The following is a 27,140-nucleotide window of genomic DNA, read 5'->3' as shown; positions in this document are numbered from 1 at the left end:
ATCATTCAGTAGTATGATGATTTGTTCTGAAAAAAATTTGAATACACCTGAGCAGCACTGTACTGCTATTTATGTATGTGTCAAGTTAATTGTACACTTTTTGATTGGTTTTAATAATTGCTTTTCAGATTTCAGTTCCTCTTTTCGAAACACAAACAGTCAAACTCGACTGGCCACAGAGTGTCTACCTTGCTGAAGAAGAAACCAGGCAGCGGCAGTCTCAATGCCCAGCATTATTTGCATAAATAGGTCACGGGACTTCCCTGCTTTGCATAGTGGGAATATTTCCTGTTTGCTTCAGAACAGGTTTGTGCCGTGGCTGAGGGATAGGCAGATCTAAGCAAAGGTAGGTGTGGGAGTACTGCTAAGTTCTTCTTTATTTTCTGTATATAGATTTATATGGAAAAACCATACTGGAAACTTTTGAGATAGTTTTTATTTGTCTTTTAAGAAGGCATACCTGGCATATCTTTAGATCTGTGATTTTGACCTTTGTACTAGTTTGCCTCGATTGTGCTGATGCGTAACACTCAAACCCGCTCACACCTATTCAGTGAGGGAGAAACGAGAGTGTGTACATACCACTCCTTAGAACAGTTTGTATTTGATCATGTTCATTTTAATACTTTTTAAGATGCTGTTTACTCTATAAGATGTGTATTTTATGTCATGGTGATACTTTTTACTTCTTGGTGGTGACTTTGTTGTTCAAAACGGACTTTGAATCTCAGTTGGAACTACACTTGTTTTCTTGCCAGCTGTGCAAATGTGAGGTATTCTGTACTGTACATGTCTCTTTAAGTCATCATGCTCTGTTAAATTCCTGTAACATTGTTTTCATTTCTACTTCACCAGAGGCAAAAGACACCTTTTGTGAGGGACAAAATGGACTCTTTTCAAGGTGGGGAACAAACCTTCATCAGGCTTGCAGCAGTCATAAATCTGTCTCGCCTTTTAAAGTTTGTTTCTGCGTGAAGCAAATGAAGCGAACCTGTTTTTCTGTTTTCTCTTCCTGACAGGGCCTTGCCCTCATCAGAGCGTTCCTGTTGAGACAGACGAGAGAATGACATCCTCCAGTCTGGACTTAGCCTGGCCTCCCCCTTGCAATCAGTGCAGTGGACATACAGAGACCAGTAAAAGGCCGCAGGAACATGGCTATGAGCAAGTTAGGGGGTCAGCACACAGTGCCGGCCAGTGGAGACTCCCTCAGAGCCAGCACCAACACCCGCTCGAACCTAGAACAGCCCATCATGCTGTCCCCCAACCTCGTTTCCTCCTCCCTTCACACTTAGGACAGATGGACCCCCTGGACCCTGCAGGTGTTTGGCTTCGTGGTCTCAGACAGCAGCAGATGTCGTTATATGACTTTGCCGGACCTTCAAACTGGCCTCAGGATCACTCTGTGGAGGAAGAAGAATTCTTGGAGCCTCCTCAGTCACTGAAGTCTAACGATAACTGCACCCACTATGTCCCATCACGATACCCTGCAGCACGTGTGCATGGTTAGTGTCACTGTTGGATTATTAACATTTATAGGTGTTTGGTGTTACTGTCAGTGGGAACATGTGTTCATTCTTACATTTGATAATTTGGGTTTTATTGTTACCCTGAAACACAGCTGATAAATGATATCTATATAGAAGGTTTAGAAGGTTTGACTGCTTTGTTGGTGGATGACATGGTACTTCACATTTGATATTCTAGGTTTTGAAATATCTTTCTCTAAGATTTCTGCCTCCTTCTCCAACCCAGTTAAGGTGAATGGGAAAGAAAAAAACATTCCATGATTTATTTATTCCTCTTCCATTGTGCTGCTAAGGAGACAGAAATCAGAGACAGATATCTAAAAACCTGATAAACTAAAACCAAAATGATCTGCGTGGCTCAAGGAGGAAGTGAGGGAATGTGTCTTTCTGTAATTAGGATGAACCAACAAGGGCTGTTTAAAGGCACATGAAGCCAAAAAGTCCACTTCCTGGGTGTAAAATTACTCTGATCATCGTTTGGCCCATAGAGCAAGCACACTAGAGACTTCCGCTGGACTAACAGCTAAATTCCAGTTTAGGCCTCCGCTGTCTTGAAGGGGGATAAAAGGATTCAATAGTGTGGCTCCTCTAGACTTAAGAAATATTTTGGACAGAATGGACCAGATTCTGATAATAAAACAAGTCATTTTGCAGGGGTTGTGATGCTCAAAAAAATAAAAAAAAAATCATTGATTCACTGGCGTGTCTTCCCAGTATAGATCTATATGATATCATGTGACGGACTTAAAAATTAATTTTAATTTATTCAGAAAAAATAAATAAAGATTTATGCGGAAAAAAAAAATCTTGCAAGGATAGGGCCCCGATCACACAGAAAGCATTTTGCAGGTTGTAAAATGTGAGGCGGAGGGTACTTGCTTTAGCTCTGGTTGAGGTTGAGAGGCTGTCAGTAAAAAGTTAGTTGGGCACAGATAAACAGAGATCTGTGTGGGTACATGAGACCATAAAAAAGAAGGTGGATCGCAGCGAGTACCACACCAGTTGGTCCAGGAGCTTCGCCTTGATGATGGCCGTTTCCAGGCATATTTTTGGATGACTCAGAGGCAGTTTGACAGCCTGCTGTCTGTTGTCGGGCTCTGGGTATCCAGCAACCACTACCACCAGTTTCTCCTCCATTGTTTACCAGCTGTAAACTTGTTGTCATGACCACCACAGAGGGCCCGCCACTCAAATCATCCAACTGGACAATGGGAAAAAAAAAGATGATGAAAAAAGACTTGACATAGGGTGTTTTTCCACTCTGAGTTGAAGTTTTTTCAACTCAGAATTCAGAGTGCTCTGGCTAAAAAAGCCAGGTGCCTAAAGCACAGAAATGTGAGATGGGTTGCAACACAAAAACAGCAAGCAAAAAGCCTCATTCTCAATAAAAACAATTACAAAAAGCTGCCTCCAGCTGCTTAAACATTTTCTGTGTGGTTGGGGCCTAATGGCACATCTAGACATGAACACCAGCAGTATAAACAGAGCTTAGCTAGCAGAGCAAGCCGGCTAAATTCCCTATTCTTTTATTACAAAAGTACTTAAAAGAGGTAAAAACAAAGCACTGATGGAAAAATTACAAAGTGTCAGGAAAAAGAGAATGCTGAATTTCTTAATAAGAAACAAAAAAAAGGATTTACCAGGACAGTTACGTTGAGTTTGGCTTTACATGGGTAATGGACAAAATTAGAAGTGATTGTTACATTTGCAGTGAGAAAGTCAAAGTATGAAACCCTGCAAACTGGAACAACATCAGACGACTAAACATTCAGAGACAGTGGACCAACACAGGGAGTTTTTTCCTCAGAACAAAGGAACTTGTGGTGACGAACAGGCCCCAGCAAAGAAGAGTTTTGCCTGGGTTGGAAGCAACCAAAAGCAGGCAACTGTTGCATCATTTGGGTACTGTAGACAAGCCCGTTTTCTATTCAGTTGGATAGACTGTACTTGTATATGGGTGGGGGCAGTGGGGGGCATCAGTGTATACAATGGTAAAAAAGGGATACCTTTATTAATCAACATTGTATGTACAATAATAATTTCAAAAAACTTAATGTGTGTGGGTTTCAGTGTCTCATGGTTTGCATATTAGCTAGTGTCATAGGGAGTATGTTATAGTTAGTCATTCTGGATGATCATAACAATGTGTTTCACAGATATTGAATATTATTGAATTATTTTGCCCTTCACAAACCTACATCTTATATTTGAATGACTGTGTTCCAAAAGTGGGATAAAATGATACAACTACAAACCACAGTTGAATCATTTGGATTAATTCTGCACGGATGCAGTAATCACTCCATCTGTGATAGATTTAGTTTTAAAAGTTGCCTCCCCAGCCCTGTTAGGTATCATTTGGCTGCTGCTCATGGTGTTTCTGTTGAGTCTGCATGACATCATTACTGCTGAGCTGGAAACTGTCCAAACTAGGAAGTTAATGTCTGCTCCTCCATATCTCTCTGCAGGCCCCAATCCAGCGCAGGACAGTCGTCTCAGGCAGTGTCCTTGCTGTCCTCCGGCAAATCTGCCCCGTCACAAAAATAATAATTATCATCACAAGCATGAATACCCAGTGGATCCATGCAAGGAGCCTCAACACCACCAACAGTCATGGTATGAGAACGACCTGCCCTGTTTGTCATTATGATCTTATACTTCCCACATTGATTCATGTAATTCTTCACAGATGTCACGCATGATGTTCAGAGTGTTTCTGACTGTTTCCCTTCACAGGAATCTCCCAAATAATAGGCTGCAACTTAATAAAGATGCTCCAAATCCCCCTCGTGGATCTGTGCCTCTTTGTGTGGCCCCTCCTAGAGATGTGATGCACGAGGTCAGTGTGGGTCTCTCCCTCCAGGCTGGTCCAGGGCCAGCCACAAGAGAGATCAGGAGGACCATCAGCCTACCTGAGGAGTGTAGTAAGTCACATCAGTGCCCCCTGCATGATCATGTGTGTATAACATTGTTTTCCTAATCTTAAAGAATGTACAGATAAGAATGTTTTACTGACTTTTTGTTGACAGGGAACCTTTTCATCACATATTCAGTGGACACGGCCGAACAAATCATTCCTTTCGTCAAATTTCTGACTGATCAAGGGTTCGACCCAGCAGTAAGTCACGCCATGTCTCCATCACCTTTGATTCTCAGCAGCTTTCCGTACAAACACTCACGCTCTGCCTGTGTCTCAACAGATTGACATCTTTGATAATCCAGTCCGCAGAATGGGGATCACCAAATGGATGGACAGATTTTTGAATGACGTAAGTCCAACTATTCAGTCTAAGCAGAAAATGAATCCCATTTCAAAAAGCTGACAGTGAGATGCCATTTTACAGAAATCAGTGCTCATCATCGTGGTCATCAGCCCCAAGTACAAGGAGGACGTGGAGGGAGATGGAGACGACGAGCACGGCCTGCACACCAAGTACATTCACAACCAGGTGGGAACTCACACAGCTATCCAGACAGCTGTCAACAACTGAGGTCTGTGTGTAATGTCCCCCTCTGGTGGAAAGCTTACATCATTAAGCGTCCTCCTTCACACATGCCAGTATGGACAGGAGAATGAGGAAATGCCCACTGGGGCTGCCAGCTCCACCCATTGTCCCCACACACCCATACACCCACAGTGTCAGTGTGGTACAGGTGCTGAAGCAACCTGGCTGTGGGCCTGGAAGGCTGTCACAGCTCAATGAGGCTTACTGTAACTCTCTGTAAAGCCTGATCATGATCATGTAACTTCAGTTTCACCTTTGTGTCTCTCCAGTATTCATTCCATGAGTAGATACATGCTTCCATCTGTGTTGTGATATGGTTGTGAGGTGAAGTTTGGTAGAAAGAAAAAAGTTCCTGAAAAAGTCTGAGGATTATCTGAGTAAACAGGTCATGATTTCCTGAAAGACACGTTGCTGAGTTTTTCAAATGTATTTTATGGGCACTTTGAGCACCGCACGCCGAGTGCTATGTACAAAACCCAAAACCAGTGAAGTTGGCACGTTGTGTAAACCGTAAATAAAAACAGAATACAATGATTTGCAAATCCTTTTCAACCTATATTCAATTGAATACACTGCAAAGACAAGTTACTTAATGTTCGAACAGGTAAACTTTGTAATTTTTTGCAAATATTAGCTCATTTGGAATTTGATGCCTGCAACATGTTTCAAAAAAGCTGGCACAAGTGGCAAAAAAGACTGAGAAAGTTGAGGAATGCTCATCAAACACTTATCTGGAACATCCCACAGGTGAACGGGCTAATTGGGAACAGGTGGGTGCCATGATTGGGTATAAAAGCAGCTTCCCTGAAATGCTCAGTCATTCACAAACAAGGATGGGGCGAGGGTCACCACTTAGTGAACAAATGCGTGAGCTGATTGTCGAACAGTTTAAGAACAACATTCCTCAACGAGCTATTGCAAGAAATTTAGGGATTTTATCATCTACGGTCCGTAATATCGTCAAAAGGTTCAGAGAATCTGGAGAAATCACTGCACGTAGTTTACAAGGCCGAAAACCAACATTGAATGCCCGTGACCTTATCCTCAGGCGGTACTGCATCAAAAACCGACATCAGTGTGTAAAGGACATCACCACATGGGCTCAGGAACACTTCAGAAAACCACTGTCAGTAACTACAGTTCGTCGCTACATCTGCAAGTGCAAGTTAAAACTCTACAATGCAAAGTGAAAGCCATTCATCAACAGCACCCAGAAACGCCGCCGGCTTCGCTGGGCCCGAGCTCATCTAAGATGGACTGATGCAAAGTGGAAAAGTGTTCTGTGGTCTGACGAGTCCACATTTCAAATTGTTTTTGGAAACTGTGGACGTCGTGTCCTCCGGACCAAAGAGGAAAAGAACCATCCGGACTGTTATAGGCGCAAAGTTCAAAAGCCAGCATCTGTGATGGTATGGGGGTGTATTAGTGCCCAAGGCATGGGCAACTTACACATATGTGAAGGCACCATTAATGCTGAAAGGTACATACAGGTTTTGGAGCAACATATGTTGCCATCCAAGCAACGTCTTTTTCATGGACGCCCCTGCTTATTTCAGCAAGACAATGCCAAGCCACATTCTGCACGTGTTACAACAGCATGGCTCCATAGTAAAAGAGTGCGGGTACTAGACTGGCCTGCCTGTAATCCAGACCTGTCTCCCATTGAAAATGTGTGGCGCATTATGAAGCGTAAAATACGACAACGGAGACCCCAGACTGTTGAACAACTTAAGCTGTACATCAAGCAAGAATGGGAAAAAGTTCCACCTGAAAAGCTTCAAAAATTGGTCTCCTCAGTTCCCAAACATTTACTGAGTGTCGTTAAAAGGAAAGGCGATGTAACACGGTGGTAAAAAGGCCCCTGTGCACTGTGTTGCTGCCTTTAAATTCTAAGTTAATAATTATTTGCAAAAAAAAAAAATAAAGTTTCTCAGTTTGAACATTAAGCATCTTGTCTTTGCAGTGTATTCAATTGAATATAAGTTGAAAAGGATTTGCAAATCATTGTATTCTGTTTTTATCTACGATTTACATAACATGCCAACTTCACTGGTTTTGGGTTTTGTAGTTCCATGTAGTATATTGGAGAGCAGGCAGACATCTCTGTGGCCGATATCTCCAACACTCTGCAACTCACACCAAAACAATCTATATGATTAATAGCACTACAGGTAAGGGGGGGCAATATCTATTTTTTGATTTTGGGCTGGACTTTACCTTTAAGTAAATTAGACATGTAGGTTTATGGAGAACTATCAGCACTGATTATCGTGTGTTCCTGTTGGTACAGATCCAAAATGAGTTCATCCAACAAGGCTGCCTGAACTTCAGACTGGTCCCTGTGTTGTTTCCTAATGCAACCAAGGTAAGGACAAGCCATTAACAGCAAACACACTGAGGGGTTGGTTCAGCCCTTTCAGGCATTTTTGACTCAGTTCTTTGACTCAGCTTTTAGAGCTTTCAATCGCACCTCACACTCTTTACTAAGCCTCCTGTTCCGTATGGGGACCACATGAGGTAACTGAAGGACGTTTTTGTGATTTTGGTGAACTGGACCTTTAAAGGTATACTGTGCAGGAATTGTCAGTTACTGATTGGAAACATTATAGACTGATACACTAACAACACCAATCACTTCCAGATACATTATGGCAATTGATTTTAATTGCGAAGACGTGAAATTGGCAAACTTGGTATTTTCTGTCATCATTGTCAGCCATAACTGTAATGTTTAAACATATACAGCCAGACATGGTGGTCTGACCTATCTGACATTTCTGCTGTATTTAATTTATGTTCTCTGTTGCTTTGCCACTAAACTAAATCTACCAGCACGGAAGCTAAGCAATATACTGCTGTGGATGGGGCCACAGCAAAATGTATTGTAGCCACTGAAAAAAATGGGAGTGTATCTATGTTTCCAGGGTTCTATGTTCCCCACTTAACCCTGCAAAAAAGGTTCTATGTTCCCCTCTTACACAAAAAAGGTTCTATGTTTCCCAGGTTCTATGTTGCCCGCTCAACCAAGTGGGAAACATATAACCCTTTCTGTGTAAGCGGGGAACATAGAACCTTTTTTGCAGGGTTAAGTGGGGAACATAGAACCTGGGAAACATAGAACCCTGGAAACATAGGGATGACCCCCAAAAAATTAGTGTCCGTTTAAGTGTATGCTGTATTTAGAATATTTTCTCCGCCTTACCTCACACCTTATACCTGTCAAGGTAGTGGTAGACCAGCAACTGTGGTATTGTTCTCAACAGTGATGGAATGTAACCAAGTACATTTACTCAAGTACTGTACTTAAGTACAAATTTGAGGTACTTTAACATGATTATTTTAATGTCATGCCGCTTTCAACCTCTAGTCCACTGCACTTCAGAAAATATTGCGCTTTTTACTCCATTACAATTATATAATAACTGTAGTTACTAAAATTTAGTAACTGCCAAAATGAGTTTCCTCAGTAGGGTAGCTGGGCTCAGCCTTAGAGATAGGGTAAGAAGCTCAGACATCCAGAGGGAGCTCGGAGTAGAGCCGCTGCTCCTTTATGTCAAAAGGGGTCAGTTGAGGTGATTCGGGAATCTGATCAGGATGCCTCCTGGGTGCCTCCCGTTAGAGGTGTTCCAGGCACGTCCCACTGGTAGGAGACCCGAGGCAGACCTAGAACACGGTGAAGGGATTTCATATCTCATCTGGCCTGGGAACGCCTTGGGGCGCCTCAGGAGGAGCTGGAAAGCGTTGCTGGGGAGATGGACATCTGGGGTGCTTTGATCGGCCTGCTGCCTCTGCAACCTGGCATTGGAAAAGCAGTGGAAAATGATGGATGGATGGATGGATGGATGAATGGATTTAGTCACTTGTTATTTCATAAATTACGATTTTTGCACACAAACAATATGAAAATCTACAAGTACAGTTGAAACTATCAGTACTTTTATTTGAGTAAAGGAACTGAATACTTCCTCATCCAATGCTCCTCAGTAAAAAATACCATAGTCTGATGGCTTAGAGATAACAGCTTCAGTTCCTCATCAGAAAGGGCTGTCTGATAGTGAGGTGAAGCAGTGAAAATCTTCTGAATATACCTCACACGTAAACTGATATTGATTTTCTTAGATGGGTTACCTTGTATCTTCCTACATAAAAAAGCCTTTTCCCAGGCTTTGATATCATATAGTCACTATGGATAAGACTTACAGGAGATGAAGATGTATTTGGATGCTCATAACCTTTGTTGTACCTTGGTTAAAATGACAAGCTGCTCAAATTTGACTTCAGTACATTGGTGCACACCCTTTCAACTTTAGCTCTCCCCAGTGACGCACAGTGCTGTCTGTCTGTGTTACAGAGACATGTCCCCAGCTGGCTCCAGAACACCAGAATCTACCAGTGGCCCCAGCACACCCAGGACCTGCTGCTGCGCCTGCTTAGGGAGGAGCGCTACATCATCCCACAACGAGGGACTGACCTCACCCTCACTGTTCGTCCCCTCTGAGAAACACTGAAAAGGACAGACACATGTGGAAATTGGCCAGAATAAAAGAGATGGTTCATTCTGTCAAAACCTCAACATGCTGTGGGTAGGACTCTGTTTCATATGTCTTGAGGAGGACTGTTAATACTGCAGCAAGTGAAGTGTTTTCCTTTCATCACTTGTTTTCAGATACAGCTCTGGTTTATAATTCATTTTAACAGTATTTCTAATTCCATTACATACTCCATACCATTCAGTCTTATTTCTCGATGATTGCATTTTAAATGAGAAAGAAAAATTAGTTGCGTTATTTGATTGAGGCAGTGAGACCAAGTTTTTCAACCGGACTCTTTTTCCTATGTTTTGTGTGCGTACCTGACAAATAAGAACAACGCTTTTTTACATTGGTCCAGTATTGAGCGAGAGGGCTGCAGCTGGCAGGGGCGAAACAGGCTGCTGTGTAACTATTAGGGGCCTGTTTGCACTGTCAGTTTACGTCCACTTAAAGTGCTTGTTTTTGCTACTGACAGGATCTGAGTATTATTACAAGTGTCTGACAACCCATGGAAAAGATCCCTACAGAGATAAACCTTTTAGATGAAGAGTAAGATCATTTTTGTTTAACCAGAAACAGCCCTGAAATCAACATCACCAAACCCACCAGACTCCATTAGAATAAACAGAAATTTTAGTGTGTATAGAGCGAGCATATTGTCACATCTAACTGGGTGAATTAAGGGTTAATTTTACCCAAACCACAGTTGGTGAATGTTTGAACAGTGGAAGAACATACCAAGATGGTTTTTGTGTGTTCTATTTTGTTTCTGTCAACTTTGAATGAAGTGTGTTTAGCAAGGAAAAAATGACTGTTTATTCAAATGGAGTCTGGTGGGAGTGGCTTTAATGATTTCAGGGCTGTTTCTGGTTAAACAAAAATGATCTTAATCTTTAACAAAAAGGTCTATCTCTGTAGGGATCCTTCCATAATGTTGTCAGACACTTAAAATAATAATCTGAGTCCGTTAGTGGTAAAAACAAGCACTTTTAGTGGACCTAAATTGACAGTGCGAACATGCTTTGGGTGATCACATTACAGCCCGTTCTACTGCAGCCATCTGCAGCACTGTCGCTCACTAACTTCTATCTGTTTTTCGGTGCTGAGCAGGTAGCGACTGGTTATCAGTCCTTTATCGTGAAAACAGCTGCTAGCGTTCATAAGAATGCTGAGAGTGAACCAAAGCAGTGATTGTGGGCTGATAAACCAAAACGTGGGGCTACATGGAGCTGATGATGTGAAAACACTGAAACTGTTGTAAAGAGAGCCATCTTTAATTGCAGCAATCATGAATTAAAACTAAAATGTTAAGGCAGAACATAAATGTGTTGTGAAATGGAATATGATAGGCAGACACATTAGTCAATGGGATTTTAAAAAATAAACCTTTTGTAATCTATTACACTTTAAAATGTCATTTTTAATCATGTTTACAGAAAGATTTAATTATCTTAATGTTTTATCACTTAATTTGAGCTTATTAATGTATAATGTGAATGTATATTAATCACTTTGTCATAGATTTTTTAATTGAGCAATGTATTAATAGATCATAATAAACACTGTAAAAGCCTATAATTATTCCAGTGGCATACTAGGCTCTCCAGTGCACCATTTTTGTATTTCTTGGTAGAGCCTCTGATTAACCAGAAGGTGGCAGCATGTCCCAAATAATGACTCATCTTAATGTCAATAATCTCCAGTCAATGTTAGTTTATTCTATTGATATTATTCTTTTATATTACTGTGGAATAAATTCTACTGTTTTTTACTAACCAGGATATCTGTCAGGCAGTTTTAATTTTGACAGTGGTTATATATCAAAGAAAGAGTTCACAAAGGTCATGACAGCACATTGTGATTAAGGACCTGTAGACAGGGCACAATAAGTCCTACAACAGTAACATCCTGTCCATATGTTGAGCACTACATCCCTGATAAGCCAGCTTTCACCCTGAACTTCATCGTTTGTGCCCTGTCAGTGTGCACAGACCAGTTCAGTTCTGTCAGCCTGTTTACAGAACATGACAAAATGAATTATTTGCTCACATCAGAGTGTGTGAGGGGGAACTCTGGTGATGTCCAGGCTTTTATCAGCTCCTGCAAGAGGGTGCTGTCTGTAAACACGAGTGCTGCCAGTACCAATAAATCCACTGTTTGTTATTGTTCCAGGACTTGCGTGCCACTCGACTCTGCCTTATCTGGCAGGTCCAAAGCAACCAGACACAGATATTTACCCCCACAAAGGCCTGGATCCCCTATCCATCCACCCTGCTGCTTGTGAAATACACTCCCAACACTGGCTCGTTTCGGATTTTCTTTTGTACATCTACAGTATATCCATGACAACAAGCATCAGTATAGCTGAAGTGGCCTTTGGAGATCAACAACAACCTTAAATCATGTCTAACTAGAAGGGCACTCGAGAGAGCAGACCTCTGCCAAGGCCAAATTATCTCACAATGTTATCGAAAGTGAAAGATGATTTGTGTATCCGCCCCATGATTCGGATATGCTCCAAGATGTAATGGGTTTTTCCTTGGCCCACACAACACCCTTACACCAAGTTTCATGAAAATCGGGCCAACAGTTTTTCCGTAATCTTGCTGACACACAGACAAACAGGCCAAACCATTACCTACTTGATGGAGAAAATGAGAAATGCTCTTGTCCTTGTATCTCCTGTTTTTTTTATTTCCAATTCTAATTCCAGGGTGGATGTTAACACTGACACAAGCAGTGTGTGGTTGAACCTTAGATGTGTCAGTACAACAATGGTCAGTCAAACAAATCAGGTCAGCCTGCCTCTGTCACCACAGTGCTGATATTTATCCCCCCCCCACAAATCAACTGTCTGTCAACACCAGACCCAAACAGATCACGGCATCTACAGAGAAGAGGTCAAAGGTCATTGACCATGAGTCAGTGCATGGCGCCACACATTTGAACAGAGACAGGTTACTGTTTCCCCCTGTCAAATGACCACAGTGGTTCATACAATGTCCACATTTTAATCATGCGATGACAGCTGAGCCATTCCTGTGGCAACTACATAAACTCATGTAGGATTTTCTTTTTACCAAATTACACCTGCCAACTGAATCACTGCGCAGGAGGAAGAGTGCATCTACTCATGGACGAGGGGCTTGAGCTCATGACAGTGTGAGATGTTAACATTAGTGTCCTTCTCCTGGTTGAGTTGTAATGTTAGCTAGCTTAGTGGGGCTAGCATTAAATGCACGCTTCCTTCTGCGTGGTGATACGGTTGGCAGGTGTAATTCGGCAGAAAGAAAATAGTTCCTACATGAAGCTGCTCACAACTAGCTCTGTAAATTATCTTGAGTAACCAGGTCATGATTTCTGGAAAGAGACATTGCTGTTGAGTTTTTCAAATGTATTTTTTGAGACTTTGAGCACCACAAGCGGAGTGCCATCTAGTTCCATTATATTAAAGAGAAGGCAGATCTTTACGGCTGATATCTCCAACACTCTGCAACTCACACCAAAATAATTTAGCTTAATAAATAGCACTACAAGGAAGAGGAAAAATATGTATTTTTGATTATGGGGTGAACCGTCCCTTTAATTTGCCTCTGTTTCTATCACCAAGAGAACACACTCTTAAAAGCAGATGGGTTTTCATGATGGAGGTAAGTAGAATATGGCACTTCCACCATCACAGTTCAAGGCTCTGATCCTACAGACTAGAAATGTATGCACTTAGTATACTGTAAAGCACTTTAGATAAAAGCCCCCACTAAACTCTGCATTAAATATGGCATATTTAATATTTCTGGATTTGTTTAATGTTAAATGTGTCCCTCATATGTGCTCATACACCTCAGGCGTGCTGCTGGCAAACGTAAGCAGACGCCTGCTGATTGGTTCATTAAGAGGGTCAGGCTCTCACTCAAGGTCAGCACACACTCCAGCAGACAGTGGTTCCCTCTCCATCGAGATGAAAATGCTAATGAAACATTTTTCATCCTTGACTGCAATGTCCCCGGCATGAACCGGACCGAACCAGCTGTTTAGAGAGGGTTATGGCTCTTTCAGCGGAGAGGAGAAAGCAGTGAGCTCAGCACATCTGCCACTGCTGCCTGCCATGTATGGGCCATTATAGGAATCTGAGTGGAATACTGAGCAGCTCCAAGATGTGTGGGAGGCAAGAAGGCATCACACATACTGCCAGTGAAGCACCTATAGGTGGTCTTGTGGAATCACAAGAAAATTGTGCTTTGAAGGGTCTAAAAGATTCAAAAGTTATGACTGGTAAAACCTTAACTTTGATGTGTGACTTTAATATTAGGACTGCCTATAAGGTGGAATTGCTGCAGTAACAATGCAATGTTTTATTTTTTCCTGAGTGTGATAACATTTAGGAGAAACATTTGATTTGAATTAACTGGATTCAGTTCAGATTCAGCATCAAAACAGGTATATTTATAGATTTATCTATTTGATAAATTGTATTTCTGAAACTCAATTTAGCATTTGATCTTTTCTTCTTTAAAGTCATGCCAAATGTTCAGGGAGCAGGTCCATACCCAGGATTTTACAAATGCAGAGGTCATAAGTTGTAATGCCTCTAATGCCACCCTCTAAGAGATTTTAATTTTCAACCAAATATATTGGTATATTTCTTTCCTTTTTCCCCTGGTTTTAAACATTTTAAAAATATTTTTTAACTGTGAAATTATATTTTCTTGTAATTTAATTTCACTTTAATTTCACTACAATGCTGTAATGTAACTTCAATGCCTAATTTAATTTAATTTAATTTAATTTAATTTAAATTAATTTAATTTTGGGGGGGCTAAAAAAGGAATATTTGTTGAGGCAAAAACCAGAATTTATTTGTGATTGTAAAATACAAAGTCCCCCTCAAAAAATCTCAGAGACAATACAGTGACATGCACATGGTGTCCTCACTGTAGCTACAACCCCGAGGAGGAGATGCAGTATTAATGCTTGTGCTTACGCTCCATAAAAGCTGCCTTCATGAAAAATCACTGTAGCTCCCGTCAATATCAAATATAAATAGTATGAATATTTCAGAAGTTACAATATGTCAGTCTGCGGTGCCCTCATACTCATCTCACTGTATTTTATGGTAATTTCATCCATTTGTATCGATGTAATATCCCTCTATAAGCTCACTGTGATGCCAAAGTTACCCACTTGCTCCTGGTGGAATTTTTTAATAGGCCTTAAATATTCTTGTCTCATTTCTTTGTGGATCTGATGTGTCCTTGTGTGATACCCTTTTTGTTAGATGTATTCTAGGATACATTTTTTCACAGGAAACACATCAGCCAATAAGAAACATGCTCCTTACCAATGGGAAAAGTGATGCTTTCCAGCTCTTTGATCTGGTGCTGATGCTTGTTTTGATGCTGCAGTGGCAAATAAGGTGAAATGTCGCCAAGCTGTGTGTGAAAGTCCACAACGCGTTTCCTGTTTCTATGTTAAAATGCATTTAGTTACAAAATAAAAGTTCTAGTTTGATTCTGTGGGCAGGGCTTGCTGCAGCATTGCTGAATGTTCATTTAATTGTTTGAACTTTATAATTATTAAAAATCAGACATATGCAGAGGACTAAAGACACAGTATAACATGTTATTTCTTCCCTTTTTTCTAAAGGTACTTTGCCATCAGGCTTGTAGTGCAATCCAAGTAAGATATATTACACAAATTGTGAGTTAGACATGAGCCTAAGCTTCCTGTGCTGGTCTACATTTATATAACAAACAGATCAATAACTAGGCTTTCAGTGTGGTTTAATGGACATGTCTGACACTGAGGGGAGTATCTGACCTGCATTGACAAGATGTCTGATTATGGTATTAGTTTAGACACCAGCTCATGTACATGCAGGAGTTGTGTGTTGTTTGTTTTCATATTTTAACATGTCATGTTTTTACACTCCAATACAGTTGGCATGAACATGTTAGGGTTGGTCATTTGTCCTTTACTGAGACACACAATATCCTGATATTAATTTATTTTGGAGGCTTGTAGCTTTGGCAAATTGCTCTCTAATGTTTTTTTCCCTTAAAATGTTCCGTAGCTTTCCTCTGTGTCAGCAGTCTACAATTCTTGCATTTCCAAGCACTTAGAACAGAGAGGATGGCCACATGTCTAATATGCACTCTTGGAGCGTTATAGTTGGAAAGGACCCTGACCTTGGCTTCAAGAAGTTTCTGATCCTTACCTGAAGAGGGACAAATGAGGCCTGAACTATTTAGGAGCATCAGCTGCCTCTACTGAGTTTAACTATTATATTTTCAATCCATGCACACATTTTACACTATCATTCTACAGGGATTATTAAGGGTGAATCCAAGACACCTCTCACCCTGCTAACCATGCGTTACACTCACACAGAGGACATTCATTACTTTACCTTCTAAATCACCAGTGTGCAGTTATTACTCATGTCCATAAAACACAGTAATGATATACAATGGTATGCATCATGGTTGGTTTGTGGTGCTGATAGGATCAGCAATTATACTTTTATACACGCCTTCTTGCAGCTGTCCTCATCGACAAGGCAGGGGACCTCTACTGACACGGACTCTCATCCATCCCATGGACACTATGCATTACATTAACACTAATATTTATTGCATCTTTATATTCTTTATGCTGTCAACATTTGGATAATCCGTGGTCAATATTTTGCAGATTCTTTTTTTTCATTAAAAACCATCCATCCATCCATTTTCTAACCTTATCCTCTTGAGGGATGCTGGGGGGTACACCCAAGGTACACCCTGGACAGGTCGCCAGACTATCGCAGGGCTGACACATAGAGACAAACAACCATTCACACTCACATTCACACCTACGGGCAATTTAGAGTTACCACTTAACCTGTCCCCAATCTGCATGTCTTTGGACTGCGGGAGGAAGCCGGAGTGCCCGGAGAGAACCCACGCTGACACGGGGAGAACATGCAGACTGGGCTCCCACACTCGGGATTGAACCAGGAACCCTTTTGCTGTGAGGCAACAATGCTGCCCATTTTTATTCATTTATTGAGAATTCCTACTTTATACTTAGCTTGTGGTATTTGCTTTATCTTTGGTTTGGTTTATTCCTTTACACATTTGCAAAAAATAAATCAATAAAAAACATGTATTAGCATTCTACATGAGCAACAGGAATGTGATCGACAAAAAATCCTAGAAGGGGGCTTGATCAAGTCACTCTCCAGTGTTAATTCATTGGTAGTAAATAAAAATATTACAAAGATAGGAAAGAGAAAAAGACAAATGATAAGATAGTACATAGCAGCAGGCATCCATTTATACAAGCACACAAAGTAAAAGTAAAAAATAGTAATACTAGCTCTTCTGTATGCTTACTGTAACCTTTATGCACCAAAATACTGAGGTAAATCCCGCTTGTAAAAACCTACAACTCAGTTCAGAGTTGGATGCTTTTATTTCGAAATACCAGACAGGATGTTTGCAGATACTGCTGGTTACTTCATGTACATTTTAATTTGCACTGTTTGTAGCAGACACGGGTGCTTGAAGAGAATAACACCAAAACCAGTTGATTTATTGGCCGCACACTGTTAGAAAATATGTCGAAAGAAGATGTCCAAGACGAATATAAACTGTCGTCTGCTAGCAAAATAAACTTGAGCGTATTGCCGTGGTGAGCCGGCAGGGCAGTCCATGAAAGCGGCGACTCTGCTGGGCATTAAAAAATGCGCCAGATGTTGGGCTTCCAAAATAAACCGCTGTGACGTTTTGTGTGACTGCACTGGTGACTCCTCAAGATCACTTTATTGTGAAAAATGTAACCGGAAGTAGTATGCTCGTGAATTCTAACGCGCTTCCCGCCCCTTATATGTTAGCTAACGTGTGCTAGCCTGTTATGGAAGAAGAAGGAGCTCCACTGAGGGGCTGTCTGATAAAACGGGACTGGCTGGGACTAGTTCTGAGGCGTGATTTGGAAAGATAACGCTACATACCGGAAGCCTGGGAAACGTCTTCCTGGCTGAAAACAAAAACACCATAGAGAGAGCTAAAATCACGAGACAGACATAAATACAAGTACAACATGGACCTGACAGCTGCGAAGCGTCCGGTAATTACTCGCCGCCGTCGAGTTTAGCTCTCCCCGGCTACAGCTGAACCTCAGCGGCGGCACCTCGGGGCGCGCTGGAGCCACGGGAATCTTTGTTCGCGTTTTTTTTCATGGGACACAACCGGGCTTCCCCTCCGCTTTGTCGTTGTTTCACCGCCGTGACAGCATCCTCCTCGGTTGGTATCGACTGGCCAGTGAGGCGCTTGTATCTTATGGACTCCTAACAGTAGTTTTTTGGCTTTTCTGACGGTCGGTGCCTCTCAGGCGGACGCGGCAGTCATGTTTGCCGTGCGTATCGTCACCGCAGACTTCTATCTGGCAAGTCCCATTAAAGACCTGGACGTGTGCTATTCTGAATTCAGGGAGAGCGGCGTGAAGAAAGTGCCAGTGGTGCGGATATTTGGAGCAACACCTGCAGGTTAGTCAACTCTTTTATTTATTTTCTGTGTGTTTTTCTTTATCAGTAAAGCTAATGGTGGCTGTGCCTTCTTGCAGCGCACCACGCGGCATGTTGGTGGCTGCTGTTTGGACACGCGCGCGCACACAAACACGTCCGCACGGTATTGTTCAGAGGAAATCTAACGTGGTTGCTATGCAAAAATGTCAACAGGAAGATGATGCAGGGTGTTGACACATTGTACCAACAGCGGCTTTCACCGCTGTCGCTTTGCATACGGAGCTGCCTGCAGCGGTGGGAGTCCTCTGCCTTCCCCCTCCTCATACGGCTCTGCTTTGTTTTCGCTCCCCTGCTCCATCATGGTATGGTGGCGGCGGACAGCTCTGGCTCAAGGGCTCGACTTGTGCCTCTGCATGCCACATGTGGCATTCAGGGTCAGCCTATATATTCCTTTTTTATGGTTCTTTTATTGTGTTTACAGCAACCTGTGGAGTGTGGACAGGCTGGGCCACAACATGATGTCTCCTCCTCTGAGCTTTTCTGATTTTTTCCAGTGTGCTACAAGTAAAACGACAGCAGCATATGAAAGGAAATGAAACTTTGTTAATCCTTACTGTGAAACCGGGGGGGGGGGGGGCTACATAAGATCAGCAGATGTTAGTATACATTTTGGGTTTCTGTAAAGGCACTCTGGTGTCAGTTGTGCGCTATAGAAGGCAGTGCAGTCTGCAAAGGCAGGAGCCATCATGACAGCACATTAATATGCAGGAACAATGAAGCAGACATGATGAATGAAAACAGACTCGTGTGAAAATGAATGTGCAGTACATTGTGACACTGCAAGCCTAGACAACACCTATATAAGAAGGAAATGCCTTGCACATTGCAGATGTAAAAAAAATACACTGCAAAGGAGGGGCTGAGATTTAGAGTAGATTTGTGTTTTCTTTGAGATTTGGCACATGCCCTGCTCTCTAATAAACACATTACAGCTGAGCACTTTTGGTACCTTAATCCCCCTGCTGCAAAACAATAGAATCATTCCCTGCACAATGGCACAGCATAATCACCCCAGCCAAATCCTCCTGCGAGTGCTGTGCCCTCTCTTCAACCCTATTTGTCAGGTGAAAACACCATTGCAGTACAGTGACTGTGTATATTTTAGCAGGGTTTGTCCCCAGTGGCGAAAATGGGAGTCAAACTTGTCCCCCAGGCTGTGGCAGTGCTCCTCCGTAGGATGACCCGGAGCAGCGTCCAACAGGATGTACCTTTAGTCAGGATTAAAGGATTTGGAGCAGGGGAATGAAGGACTGTGGGTCAGAGTTAGGGTGTCAGGTCTGATTTGGTTCTGTCATAAACCTGCACGTTCGCATGCGGTGGCGCTGATATGAGGGGGCTGCACACACACACACACACACACACACACTGCAGCAGATGCAGCCGAGGTATCTCTTCATTGAATGAACGTTGAGGGGCAATTTATCAACACTGATTCAAGCACAATAAACCCAATAAGCACAGCATTGCATTCAGGCTCTATAGTTTGGAGAGACAGTGCACTGTATACTGATATGAGATTAGTTTTATGATACCAGATTGGCGTCTTGGATTTTGGCCATAATTTGATGTATATTGCATTTATCGTGACATAATATTATCCCCTTTTCTGGTGTGGTATTAATGGCTGCATTATTGTTGAGTGTCACAATTTTCTGAGCTTGACCAAATGAATAAAATCTGTGTTTGATCTATTAGGTCAATAAGTTGAATAGTAGTTGTATCGTAATAAATTAAAATAAACTGTAGTTGATCGTCTGAATCATGCAAGTCATTTTCAAGCACAAATGCCAAAGATTTGCTGGTTTTACCATCTGAAATGTGAAGATTTTATGTCTTTCTTTGTCTTTATGTGTTAATAAATTGAGTGCAGACAACAGTACAAACGTTTTTTGACAATGTCACCCTGGCCTTGAGGAAATTATGATTGCCATCATAGACTAAAACCCAAAGATATACGATTTACAATGATAATACATGTGACAATAAACATTACTGGTGATTAACTTGTCTGTCCCTCAAATAACTGATTGACATCAGCCAATCATTTCAGCCTTTGTCTACATTTAAGGAACATTCTGGTATTTTTCCAGTCAATGTCTTCTCCTAATTGTCGTCTCTTTGACTGGTGACCTTACACTTAGCTGGCTGGTTGCCCTGTAAGCAGATCACTTAGCAGTTACAACGGCTAATCCAAGGGGCTACTCTCTGTGTTTACTTTCGACTGGACTCAAAGACAAGCGTTTGAAATGATTAATGTACAACAAAAGTTATTTGGAAAGCTGTAGGAGGCTCAAGCTGTTTGTGTGGCAAACTTGTGTCTCTATAAGAGATGTGGCGAGTGCAACATTTCTTTAATAACTATGTCTTAACCTGAATTTTCTTGTGTGCAAATCTCTGCTGAAATCACCTAAAATGTCACATCATCAATATTTTTTATGTTTGATTTAAGCACATTTTTACAGAGAAGGTGAGGAGTCTTGAAGACGCAAAAAACATTGTTATATTACACAGCATTCAGTTTAAAAATAGACCTTTTCCACAGCAGATCCTGACCTCACTTAACAGGAAATGCACAGGTGTAATTAACAACATTAATGATGATGACTTGGTTCCACTTTGTGTGTCCTAGCAAGCCATCCAAGGGAGTCAGCATTCACAATATCAGGATCATGGAATGCAACCAGTGTTAAAGGTTTTAATTACACCTGTGCATTTCCTACAATGACTTGTGAAAAGTCTGCTGTGAAAAAGGCTTGTAAGAAGACGACTACAGAGGAAACTGACATGAACTGAGAAAGGTGTGATGATTGCCATAACAATTGCTTTTCTTTGATTTTGTGGTAATGTTTGACCCATGTGTGTTGGCACACACTCTTGTTTGTCTAAATGCCTACTCCTCTGGCTGTGTCTGATTGGTTAGCATTCCTTAGCATGGCTTTAAAAGCTTTCACTGATTGAGTCCTGACACAAGTACATACACAAACACAGTAGTTGGTATTGTTCTCTGTTAAAAGTGTGGTTTAAATCAGATTCTGGGCTGCCTTAAGTTGCAGTAATGACAAAGTAGTGTGTCTGTAGTGTGTGTGTGTGTGCTGTGGTAGGTGCTCTGCAGATTTGCACAGTTTGACTCCGCTCTTGCTCAGTTTATGTATCACTTGTGGTGAGCAGGAGTCAGAGTTAGCTCTGCGTTTCCAGAAATAAAATTACATCACCATCTGGAACACATTGAAGCGGAGAGGGATCTGTTTCTCCGTAGCTCCAAAACTGGCCACGCCCACCCAAAAGGAGTAACTTTGTTATGTGTTCCTGTTGTCTTCATGGTGATTTCTATTGTCTGGCCTGAAGGGAGGTATTCATGAGCAGGTTTGTTTAATGTGTGTCGGCTTTTATCTCATCAGCGTGTTTACCCTGGTGTAAGCGGTCAGCGGTGCATCTGCACCATGTGGCTCTGGCTACAACCCCAGGCCTCGTATTCCCTGTCCTTTCCTGACCTAAGCCATGCACACTCCCACCAATCAGCCCTGTGTAATTCAATGCCACGCTTCCTGCTTTTTTTCTTCCCTCTCTTTGTTAGCATTCAGTGGCCGGACAGCCTGTTTTGCACACATACTGTACATGCATCCATCTCTGGAATAGCTCACAGAGAGAAGGGGAAAAGGAATGCCTTTGTTGTGAAAATTGAACCTGTAATCAGTATTGCACTATGCTTATTAATTCGTCAGCGTGCTCGTGGATGAAAATCTCTCAGGGAGGTAAACAGCGAGCCTCTTCTCACACTGTTAAGAGTTGTTGTTGAGGCGGCGGTGACCTTTTGAGGTTTGGCAGCATTGATCTCAACCCTTGTTGCCGACAGGCTCGGCCCAGATGCACTGACAGGCCCTGGGCCCCACGACAGCAGGAGGCACACTGTTTTGGTTCCTTGTTCGGACATGTGCACTTGAGTGTTTATTGGGTGTGTGTAAGAGCAGAGAGGGAGGAAGTGCATGACCAATTGACCTGAATGAGGGGGGCCAAGCATGAAGTGCGTGGGGGAATAAAACGGAGGGCCTCTTCCTCCCCTCTCCCTCCTCTCCCCCCAGGTTTAGCTCTCTCCAGGGGAACCCTTAATGCCATCTGAAGGAATTCCTCCCGGATCCATTAATAGGATAATAGGCGGATTCAGAAGGACTCGGTGGCTCATTAGGCAGAAGGTCATTGTCCCCTTAACTGTTTACTTTCCTCTCTCCCTGACAGTTACTCAGGTTCAATTATCATCCTCTAACTGCTGCTCCAGTTGCGTCTAATTACTTTATGATCGAGGGAAATGCCTATTTGTTGATGCGATGGCTCTGTTTTTGCTTTAATTCTTTTGTCCTTGCAATTTTCCAGTTTTGTTTCAGGGGTGAGTGTTTGGTTTGGTCCGACATGTGCTCCATGTGATAACTACCAGAGGGAAGTGGAGCCGCGTTGGTGACAGTGGAGCGTCACAAAGAGAGACTGAACGCTGCTCCACACTAATCCTCATCCTGTGATGTTTTTGCCCACAGATTGAGGCTCAGCTTCTTGTCGGGGCTTTTTAGAAGTTGAATCAGAGGAAGGAATGGTTGACAGGATTTTGGCTTTGGGTACTCAGAGCTTCTGTTCATAAGAGATTCACTTAGGTTGCTGAATGAAATAAAGACAAAGGACACAGGTGGAGGGTTTTTTCACTGCTGTAGGCAGTTTTACTGTTAGGTTATAACTTTGGCAGAACCTGATCACACTAGCATTGGTAACAGCAAAGTTTTTTAACTGAAATTGATTAATAAATCAATAGAATTGTCTTAATCACAGGATATATACACAGAGGCAAAACATATTTGCACAAAGTTCAACTTTAGTGTATATGACATGCAGATTTTCCTATGCCTAACTGTGAAGTATTTTGACAATGCTGACCTTCTAGGGAATGCAGAGCCAGAGAGTCCAAATTAGAGAAAGCTGGGACACACAGGTGGTCTGAGGGTTGGGGCACCGGCCATGGATCACAGTGACCCTGGTTTGCGTGCATAATAGAGGTAGACCATATCTGATGCACTTGCTTGATTATATTCTTATTAAATGATTCAAGTTAAGGCGATGATGTTTCTTCGTCAGTCATCAGATTGTGTCATATTATTTATCATATATGAATTCTGTGTGAGTGAGAGCTGGTGTTGAAAGCTACAGAAGAGGACTTAATTTGGCCTTGTAGACAATCACCTTCTTACTACATGGCTGTCACCCACTCATATTATTAGCTACAGTATATCCTGGATTAGTTTCTGCTGTGAGTTGGTCAGTTGACTCTAGAGGTGTCCCAGTCAGTCGGACGGCAGCCAATGCAGTGCTGAGCAGCAGGCAATCACACCCCTCCGGTGCTGTCGTGCCCTGGTAACAGTACCGTCTCCGTCATGTCTCTGTTGCAGGGACATTCCAACATCCAGTGCATTTCCAGTATGCTATCCGGTTACAGAGAGGCTTGTCCAGACACAGGCAGGGCAGCCTCAGTGAAGAGCTTTAATAAGTAAACAGGCTCCCCTCCCCTCTCCTTCACAGGGGCCAATGTGAATCATGTATATAAATGTGGGAGGGAGCTCTTGACTCTGTGAATACCTTGATACCACAGGTGGTCTTTGTGGTGGATTACAGTCACAGAGGCTGAATAGCTTGAGTAAAATCCAGTCAAAGGTCATGTATTGGATCACAATGCTGATTTATCTAAAGTCGCTCAACCAGGAGATCAATTATCTGAAAACAAAAAGGTGTTTAAAAAGTAACTGACATCTCTACAATTAGAACTTTCCTGGGAATTTAGATCAAATTTGGCATGTTGTCACTTTGCCATTGAATGCAGCGCTACAAGCAATTACTATAATACTTTGTGCACCTCAGAGTCTTCCATTGGGTTAAAACACTCAAAGTGTTAATTTTCTTGTGGTGTACAGGAAGTTATCCATATCTTAGTGTTTAAGGCATGTATACAATGTATCTGGTTTGATACCAGCAAAGGACCTCTGTTGCATGTCTTACCTCTTAATCTTCCTTTGTTTCCTGTCTAGCCCCTTTTACACTGCCTCTTTAAGGCGGTAATTTCATACTGCCTCGCTGTTCTAAAAGGTATAGTCATGGAATCGGGGGACAGAGTCTTCTGGCCTTTAAGGCGGCATCGACGAAACGCCTGTCTTTAGAAAAGGGACAGCCAGCAGGACGGGATCATGTGTGGCACAGGTGTGACAGTTTGACAATGAATTCCACGTGCAACCCACCGCGGGAGATTTTAGTAGTTGATAGCAGTTAGCAGCTAACTCAAATAAGAAGAAGGGCGGCTGGAAATTTCAGCAAATTAGGAAACAATGAGTTCTGTGAGTTTCATACCCTCTGAACAGAGGACAGGATCAGCAACCAAATACCAATAACAGATAATAACAGATAATAATACACGCTGCAGACATGTCGCCCTAGAGGCTGACAGTGTTGTGTTACATGCCACGCCCTTCAAGCGTCTTTTATTTCCTCAATGAGGGCATGCTGTCTATAATCGCACACTGGAGCGGCATGATACCGCCATTTTTTGGTTTTGTGTGAAACTGCAGAGGTGGCAGCCCTACAATGTGACTTCTGTGTAAAAACGGCTTCGGTCTTCCCCTAAAAAACCCTCCATGTGATTTTCTCTTGGAAAGCTTTTAATGTGAAACCACAGTAGCAGTAAGCATTTGAATTAGCAGGAACATTACACAGTCCTTGTGCTGCTGCTGGGAGGTATTCAATTCTGATGAGTCAAATTCACTTATGATTGAAATGCTTTTTGATGGACTTGGATGCCACAAAGATCAGGAGGTTGATCGCAAATGACAGGTTGGTGACCCTTGGTTTAGGTATGCCTTAAACCACATGGCGGTGTTGATCCAGCTTAAGTACCAACTGCAGCAGTGGCAAATTTGCCCTCATAAACAAGTCAGCACATCTTATTTGCAGTTAATTTTAACCTTTACTGATTAGCAGGTCGGTGAGGTGTATAATCTTGATTTTTCCCTGTCCTGATGCATTGGGTCTGTCTTCTTATTCAGTCTCTCTGTATCTCTGTCTTACTGTTTCTCTGTTGTGCCCTTTGTGTACAAAACTGTTTGGCAATGCCACTATGTCTAATGCATCTTAAACTTTACAGCCACATTCTGCAGTTTAACAGAGCAAACTACCCACTAAAGCAGCTGGCATCACAGTAGCTGAACTAACCAGTTACAGCCAGCACTGCCTACCTGCTAGCTGGCGGTGATTTCCTTTTGTCTTGAAGGAGCTGTGCAGCAGCTACCTCAGTGTCCTTGCTGCTGCTGCTGCTGCCGCTGCGGCCCAGTCAGTCTGATTGATGGCTATAATAGCTCCCTCCGGCTCCTCAGTGGGTACCCAAAGGCCTCACTGGCCTAACACTGCAGCAGTCCTCGTCCCCAGTGCAATTTCTGTCACCTCGATCCGCATTGAGTCAAGTGGGAAAGGTGACTTTACATTAATATCTGTAGCTGTTGGATGTTTTATTCCACTATTGGAAGCCAGTTCATTACCTTGCAGGCTCGAACCTTAATGTTCTTTTAGTGATGCTGCATCGACACCCCTTAAGGAAGTTTCCTCCTCATCTACAGTCCTCCACAGAGAGTTTAAAGCACCTGCTCAGCTGCTACTTTAATATAGTGTCTTGCCCAAGGACACTACAGCAGTGGTACAAACAGAAAGCACCTATCTGTCCAATCTACACAGACTGCATCCTCTCTTATGAAGCAGCTTTCCTTTCAGCAGCCCAAGCTCTTGAGGTTGAGGGACTGCACAATGTTAATCAGGCGGAGATTATAAATACCACCGTACAGGTTGGCACTGTATCAAAGGGTTAACCCATATAAACAGACAATCACATTTGAACCCATGAACATATTGAGCATTCAGCTTTGAGGTAACAGTGGTAACTACTCATGCACCACACCACCCACTGATATTTTTTTTTAAAGAAACTTAAAATTCTTGGCTTTGCAAAAGAAAGGCTCGATGTGGAGGAATGTTGGCTAGACTGTTGGATGTCAGACAGTGGCATTGTTACCAGCTTGATAAGCACACACACACACACACACACACACACACACACACACTTACATACACACAGTCAGGATAGATCTGTTTTCCAGCTGACATATTTTTCATTCCAGAGTGTGCCCTCTCTCTTGTTGCATCAGTGTGATGCAAACAAGGGGGGGTAGGTGGTCGATTGCCCTGCCCCCCCTCATTCTCCTAGTTAACCTGTAACCCAGCACCCCCGGCAGGAAACACATAAACATGTTGAAAGGACACACACACATGTCACTTGTCCTGGACAGTCCTCTTGACCATCAGGTATTTCAGGATTTCCCCCACATTCAATTATTTGTGGCGGCCTGCCGCGATATATATATTTGCCACTGCATATTCATTTTCTATTTGTGGAGCTATTCGGTACACTGTTGGAATATGCACCACACTCTTTGTCCTGGCACAGACAGAGCAGCAGAACGCCAGGCTCAGTGAAAGTGAAACGTCACCGTTTATAACCATTTATATATATAAATTGGAATTGAGAGTGGGGACACAGAATGACCACATTGTCAGCTACAGCCGCACAGATATTAATTCTGTGAGAAACATTAGCCCCTTTTACACTGCCTGTTCAAGGTGGGAATATTGTGCAGCCTTGTTGTGCTGCATATAAGGTGTGATCACAGAATGGTGGGACAGAGTGGTCTCACCTTTAAGCTACCACCGAAGGTAGTAACAGCGCTGAAATGGTGTCTGTTTACATGATAGCTGGCAGGATGGGACCATGGGCAAGGACCAGTGTGATTTTTTTTTTTTGACAATGTGTTATGCAAGCGACCCACTGCTGAAGATTTAAAAAGTAATTGTTAGCAGTTAGTGGCTAACTCAAAGAAGAACAACTGTCGACAGTGTCCACAAATTGAGAAAACAATGAGGTTTCGGAGCTCCTTACCCTCCGGGC

At 42.4% G+C, this 27,140-nt stretch overlaps 2 protein-coding genes across 6 annotated transcripts in view; both read left to right on the top strand.

Moving 5' to 3' along the window:
* The first annotated feature begins 276 nt into the window (after window positions 1-276).
* Window positions 277-11,345, top strand: traf3ip2a (TRAF3 interacting protein 2a). Of its 2 annotated transcripts, none has more exons than XM_049590289.1 (10): window positions 277-346; window positions 856-901; window positions 1,020-1,502; window positions 3,995-4,142; window positions 4,263-4,450; window positions 4,556-4,644; window positions 4,727-4,795; window positions 4,871-4,975; window positions 7,323-7,397; window positions 9,384-11,345. In XM_049590289.1, the coding sequence occupies exons 2-10, from the start codon at window positions 886-888 to the stop codon at window positions 9,528-9,530; spliced, it is 1,320 nt and encodes a 439-aa protein (XP_049446246.1). In that variant the 5' UTR covers window positions 277-346; window positions 856-885; the 3' UTR covers window positions 9,531-11,345. The 2 variants fall into 2 exon arrangements, with proteins under 2 accessions (XP_049446246.1, XP_049446245.1); XM_049590288.1 differs by lacking the exon at window positions 277-346 and adding an exon at window positions 581-768.
* Window positions 11,346-17,445: 6,100 nt separating this feature from the next.
* Window positions 17,446-27,140, top strand: part of rev3l (REV3 like, DNA directed polymerase zeta catalytic subunit) — a 99,520-nt gene continuing 89,825 nt past the window's right edge. For all 4 annotated transcript variants that reach the window (XM_049590280.1, XM_049590278.1, XM_049590277.1 and 1 more), the window contains exon 1: window positions 17,446-18,088. In XM_049590280.1, the coding sequence (XP_049446237.1) occupies window positions 17,950-18,088 (139 nt within the window). In that variant the 5' untranslated portion in view covers window positions 17,446-17,949. The remainder of the gene's footprint in view (window positions 18,089-27,140) is intronic.

Source organism: Epinephelus fuscoguttatus, linkage group LG11, assembly GCF_011397635.1.
Source record: "Epinephelus fuscoguttatus linkage group LG11, E.fuscoguttatus.final_Chr_v1".
In the NCBI taxonomy this organism is placed as follows: Eukaryota; Metazoa; Chordata; class Actinopteri; order Perciformes; family Serranidae; genus Epinephelus; species Epinephelus fuscoguttatus.
This window is presented reverse-complemented; position numbering and strand designations above follow the sequence as displayed.